The sequence below is a fragment of the Camellia sinensis genome, chromosome 13 (genome assembly GCF_055761805.1).
Source record: "Camellia sinensis isolate YWXY chromosome 13, ASM5576180v1, whole genome shotgun sequence".
NCBI lineage: Eukaryota > Viridiplantae > Streptophyta > Magnoliopsida > Ericales > Theaceae > Camellia > Camellia sinensis.
The window spans coordinates 9,462,631-9,469,224 of record NC_138973.1 but is presented as its reverse complement, the minus strand read 5'-3'; the positions used below and the strand labels follow the sequence as shown (position 1 = coordinate 9,469,224).

At 37.1% G+C, this 6,594-nt stretch overlaps 1 protein-coding gene and 1 pseudogene across 2 annotated transcripts; one reads left to right on the top strand and one right to left on the bottom strand.

The window, feature by feature from the left end:
• Nucleotides 1-575: 575 nt before the first annotated feature.
• On the bottom strand, nt 576-4,685 carry LOC114319790 (transmembrane 9 superfamily member 11 pseudogene; annotated as a pseudogene). Its single transcript, XR_014348273.1, has one exon. The product of XR_014348273.1 is annotated as a transmembrane 9 superfamily member 11 pseudogene (transcript).
• On the top strand, nt 730-1,158 carry LOC114319761 (uncharacterized). Its single transcript, XM_028266806.2, has one exon. It carries the CDS (start codon nt 730-732, stop codon nt 1,156-1,158), a length of 429 nt encoding a protein of 142 aa, XP_028122607.2.
• Nucleotides 4,686-6,594: the final 1,909 nt, after the last annotated feature.

Here is a 6,594-nt window from a genome sequence, read left to right as displayed (position 1 = left end):
TTTTTGACTAAAATAGCCAAAAAATCAAACTTTTTGGCATGCCTCACGAAGACAAAATATTACATTTAATTCATAATCATTTCATTTTTTTTCTTTCACAATCATCAAATTACCTATAAAAAAAATGTTTAAACACAATTTTTTTAATTAAATTAAAATAATTAAAAAATCAATTAAAATCAACTTTCCCCTACCAATGCCTATTTTAACAACATGCCAACGTATGGTTTTAGCAAAACTTTAACCCCAAAAAATAATAGTAATAATAAAAAAATAAAAAAAGAGAGAAAGAAAGAGTCGTACCTAAACCTACCCTAATAAACTTTCCCTTTAAAACCCATTTGGCATGGCACAAAAATGGGAAAGTCACCACACCGAAAGAGTTGTAAACAGACTTTTTATAGGTAGTTTTACAACCTCCCAAACAAGACTTTTGGTGTCATTGCAAACACAATTTGATACTTTGGCAATACCAAACCCAAAAACAAAATAAAAATAAAAATAAAAATAAAAAATATTACTCTCTCTCTTGGTTCATTTCCTATATAAACACCGTCCTCCATTTGTCTCTCTCCAAAATATCAGCTGTGATTCTCTCTCTAGACTCTTCTTCTGTTATCTATCTCCCTCTCTCTTTAAGTTATCCTTCTCTCTATTCTGATTGTTTTGTCCTCTCTCTCTCTCTCTCTCTTTCTTTCTCTCTCTCAAAATCTCATTTCTCTCTCTACCATGGTAGAACTAGCAGTTCTTCATCCTCAGGATTGCCTCAGAGATCACCTTCCTCGCCGAAAACCCAATACCAATTCCAACAAGACTTCGAATCGCAGAAAACGAAGCCCCGAGAAGAACAACAACAACAAAAGCAGCAACAATTTTGCCGCAAAAAAACCAGTCATGGGACAGGTGAAGATCCTGAAACGCGGCGAAGAATTGACGACGGCGATGAAGAATCAAGTCGATGAGAACAAGGCCATAAATTTGGTGGTGCCGAAACAGAAGAGGATCGGCGATTTCTATGCTGGGTCTGCTTGTATTTCGTCTCCATCGCCGAGTTCTCTGCCTCTCCCTGCTTTCTTCACTAAGAAAAGTGTTTTGGGTACCAACAATAGAAATGCTACGACTGATCTACGGCGACTTCTGGGGCTTGACTTGCTGTGAATTTGATCAAATCACAGTGATGATGATGATGATGATGATGATGATGATGGGTTTGTGATGTTTCTGATGAGTTTGTTTTGTTTGGTTGCTCCAATTGGTCATCTTTCCCTTATTTTTTCAACGGGAAATCTCAGATTGGAAAAACCAAGCTCTTAACCTTTCTCTTCAATTAGGTGCTTTGTGCCAAGTTGTGAACTTTTCTCTTCAGTATGTGATCTGTTTGGGTTGTTTAATTTATCCGTGTATAGTATAGGTTAGGGCTATTGGGTAAATGGTTAGAGCTTAGTGCTAATTTTTATTTTTTGTTTGTTGAAGGTTTGATATTTAGGTTAAATTAGATTGGTAGGTAATGTATTGTCTGAAATGTGATTAATCTGTTTGAATCCTTATGTAACCACTCCTAATTTATATATGCATACAATATAAGTATTTTTTGGGCATTTCTGGTGAATGGTGATGATGATTCATTTGATTGGATAATTGGGTTATGTGGGTTGTGGATTCTGGAGTTTGTGAATTTATGTGTTCAATGCTTTTGAAACTCCATGTCTCAAGTAGTCTCAAAGATTGAAAGCACACATATGGAAGGAAAGGGATGCTTCTTGTGAGCTCAATTGAGTTTTCCTCTATGCAAAAGGTTTTCATTGATCAGAATCCCTAGTTGAAGGTTATTTTGGCTTCTCCATTTGTCTATCCGTGCTCATGTCTGGTTTTTGTTTTCATTTCCCTGAAAATTTTGTTTGGCAAGAAAAGTTGCTTTTGAAGTCTAAGAAAACCATTCTTGCACAAAAAAATATGTAAGCAATATGAAAAAATGGGTGTTTATGTATTTTTCAAAGTTTTTGTTTCTGAAAACACGAAAAAGGAAGACAGAAAACAATTGGGCTAACACCATATTCCAGTCCAGTCATAGAGTCATTTTCTCAATTGCTGTTTTCCCTGGAAACAAGCAATCCAAATTGAGACCTCCCCATTTTTGTCTACTAACATTCAGGTAGAGCTGCTTTCAATCAAGAACTAGAATATGAGCATACAAGAGATGTCTCTTTGTATTCTCATGGCTACTATTAAGCAAAAAGCCAAACAAAAACATCTAACATCAATTAAATACTCTAATAACCAAAATTTGATGGACTACTACCTCTATCAAGCGCCCGAGAAAAATATAGATACCGAACAAATTTAGCTAACAATACATTTGCTAGAATTGTGATATTCACTTCTCTATAGATGATCATTACTGATATGGAACGAGAGCTTCCTGTTGTGCCTAAGCCTTCAATCTATCTTTACTGAAGAAAAAAGGCGATGAACGAACAAGAAAGAAGAGAGGAATCCAACAGCGCCTGTTGCGAGCATGATTGCTATAGCTATGAACAGAGAATAACCCATGTATAGAATTGCAGAAACTGTCCCGCTGAGGCTTTTGAGATCGAACACTAGATAGTTAATAGAGTACAAGAAGATGTAGAGAGCAACTGAACCAGATGCAAAGAAAGACTTCCACCACCACCTCCAATCTTCGACACAAAGGTGCATATAAGTAATGACTAGAGACACCTCGGCGCAAACCACCGCCAAAAGGATCAAAACAACAAAGAGGAACCCGAAAACATAGTAAGCACGACCAAGCCATATGCTTGACATGATGAAGAAGAGCTCGATGAAAAGGGTTCCAAATGGTAGAGTCCCGGCTCCAAGGACCAAAACCCAAGAGGGGAATCTTTGAGAAGGGATTTCACGAGGAATTTGATTGGTTCGAATTGGGTATGAGAGATAAGGGGCTTTACTCGCCACAAATCCACCGATGAGGGTGAGGGGGACTGATATGCCAAACCAGAGTAAAAGCAGGATTAGAAATGTAGTGAATGGGATTGCCCCAGTGCTGTGACTTCCCCACAGTAGGAAATTCAGAGTTGTTAGTATGAGAAAAGCAACTCCAGGAAAGAAATATGAGACTCTCCAAGCAATAGAAAACCAATTATTGGAATCACCACTTGTGATTGTCCTCAGAAGCCAAACAGCAATGTAACCAGCCATGACACCAAACATGGTGTAGAAGAAAAGCATGCCTGAAAGAAGGGCGCCACGAGAAGCTGGGGACATGAATCCAAGTGCAGCAAAGAAAATCGTCTCAAATGCCATTCCGAGAATCCGAAATCCATCTCCAACCATTATGCAGAGAAACTCCGGATTGGTTGGAGCACGAAAAACATCACCAATCACAAGCTTCCATCCCGATAATTCCTCATTCATCTGAGCTAAGGTCTCCCTGTCAAGCTCTTCATAATGAGCCAAGTCACGCCGGATTGTCCTGAAGAAGATCACAAGAACTATCCCCGCGAGAAAAGTGATAACCATTAGAGAATTGAGAATCGAAAACCAGTGAACTCTAGAACCTTCCATTTTCAAATAAGCATCCCATCTCAAAGACCATTTGATATCACTCTCCACAAAAGAGACCTCATAGCTGAATGTTATAGTCTGGCCTTCCTTGATTGGCATTGCCACTGTGACCGGGTCACATTGGATTGGAGAAGGGTACTTATCATACATTTTAAGGTTCTTGACTGACTCAGGTTTGTGTTGATAGCTGCAAGGAACAACTTCAAACCCGACAACCATGTAACCTTTTGAATCACTAGTTGAATTCTCCCCTGTGAAGATCAATTCAGCCCCATCACCGACCCCAATGACACCAGCCATGCTGGTCTCCTCACACTTGTGAACCAAAACTTTGAATTTCAAATGGTTGAACACATAATAGATATCTTCAACCTTGATCCCAATTGGATAACCGGTCCAACGGAGAAAAAAACTCTCTTTCTTCATATATCGAATAGCTGGCAGGTTATCAAGATTCACATTAACCTGATACAATTCATCAATCCTTTCTTTCAAAACCTTGAATTCATCAGCTGATAAAGGATGCGAATTGCACAACATGATCTCACTCTCATTGCTATACATCTTGAACCGAAACGGAGAGTTTTCGATTCTGTCTCCCATTAGAAGCTCTCCAAGGTTCTCTGCACTGTCTTTGATACCCTCCAAAGGCTTACAGTATGGCATGCTATAGTATGCATAGGGGATTTCAGTTTCAATTGATGACAATGAATTCACTTTGACAGATAGTTGATCACCCACATTGTATTTGTGGGGAAAACTACCAGGAAGATAGAACCCATCAACGAATTGAAGAAAAATCAAAGAAATCAGTACCCATTTGCTCAATTGGCCAAAGGAAACCATTGGAGAGTGGTGTTTTACTGTTTTTGTTGAATTTCTTGCAGGTCTGAGAGATACCCAGGTGAGAAAATGGGCAAAAGAGGCTTGATCTTGAGTTTTTTTTTTTTTTTTCTCTCTTTTAAAGGGGGTGTTTTAGTTTCAATGAGGGTTATACATGGAATGATATATTTAATGTGAAATGGTTTCCTATCAAGGGAGAGTACTAATTATCTCATCCTCTACAATGGTCTAAAAAATTAAAAATGGGATTCACTGATCTCTAAGACATACAAATATATATATACAGAGAGAGAGAGCGAGAGAGAGATATTATGGGGCTGTGGATGTATGGATGGAGGTAGAGAGGGACAAAGAAAGGCCAAAGAAACCAACTTCCTATTTATATCTTTGCATTTTGCATCAGTCCGTACTCCTCGTGTCTTCACATTTTCTTTGGGTTACTTGCAATTTATCCTTTATTTTGGAAAGGGTCGAGCTTCTCTTCACTCATCAAGATTGGACTCTTTCTAGTTCAATTGGACTAGGGTCTTACCGCTATAACAAACCATTAAAATAGTCTTTATGTATATTTATTTAGGGGTTTTTTTTTTAAGGTCCCTGGTATTATGATTTTATAGCATAAAGGACATCAAATATTTTCATAATGTCTAAGGTCCCTCAACAATATTTTCATAATGTCTAAGGTCCCTCAACCTTGATCCAGAGAAATTTCAGTCCAGAGAAATTTCAGTCCAGAGAAAATTGGTCTAGAGAAATTTGGCCCAGAGAAATTTCAGTTCAGAGAAATTTCAGTTCAGAGAAATTTCAGTGCAGAGAAAATTGGTCAGAGAAATTCTGGCCCAGAGAAATTTCTCTGGATGAGTTTCTCTACTTTTCTTCTCATTCACATCCAAATCATTATGATTCATTAGGTAAGCAACATTGTTCAACTAAATTCAACTGGAAAAATTCCACATTATAATATGTAAGCAACATTAGAATGGGAAAACAATGACAACTTACCAGCACCAGAGAAATTCTGGAAAAATCTAAGTATTTCTCTGGCTTGTCAGAGACTGGAAAATACCTCTGGTTAATGGCAATCAAATGATTCCAATTTCTTATAATGTTAACGATAAAAAACTTGAGATGTTTGTACACAAATGTAGTTACAGCTACAGTTCCAATAGATCTTTTAGTTTTGTATTTCAACTGACACAATCTCAATGTCTTTCTTCTAGATTATTGTTCAGATGATTCATACTTGCATTTTGGTCCAGTGCTTAACACATGCACAAGTGAAGGAGGTTGTAGAGAAATTTTTAAATTTCTCTGGAGTGGTAATTTTGTGAGAAAGCTTGTGAAGTCAAATTTCTCTGGAGTGGTAATTTTGTGAGAAGGCCTGCGAAGTCAGAGAAATTTTCAAATTTCTCTGGAGTGAACCTCCTACCAATCAACCTCTTTGCATCAGCACAAAACTTATTACATTATTTTAGTTCAATCAGTGCTTTGTTTTTGTTGTTTCATTAATCGATAAATCTGCTACTACTTTCTTAAAGATTACTTCCAATTGAAGGCACTTTGTTGAAAGGTTTTCACATTGGCCAACAAAGAAATGTTGTACAAAGATTGAGACGACATTGTTTTAGTTTTCCTCTAGAACTCCATTAGTGTCTAATCAAGTGATCCTCATCTATATCTAATATATTAGATATTATCAGATTACGATCTATCATGATCTCTACGTAATAATTTTATTATAGTTGTTATGTACGAACCGATTCTAATCACACAGTAAATAATAACAAGAAAAGCAAGAACAGATACAAACATAAGATTACAGGTGGTTCAGCGAGATGTCTATATCCACGGAGGAAAATGATCAGAGAAATTTTAGCTCTGCCACATACATATATATATATATATATATATATATATATAGCTCCACCTCCTCTTGTGTTCCTTTTCATAATCAACCACAAAAACTGCTACAAAATCCCTCTCTCTCTCTCTCTCTGTATATTTTGATTCTGTTTTGTAATGGCAACGATTAATCTTTCCACGAGAATGTTTGACGCCATTTTTGGGTGAGAATGAGAGAGGGGTTTCTGGTATGCGAGGAAGAGAGACAAATTTATCTGATATATGTTTAGGGACCTTAGACATCAAAAAATAATTTTGTGGATCTCTTCCATTACGAAAAGTGGA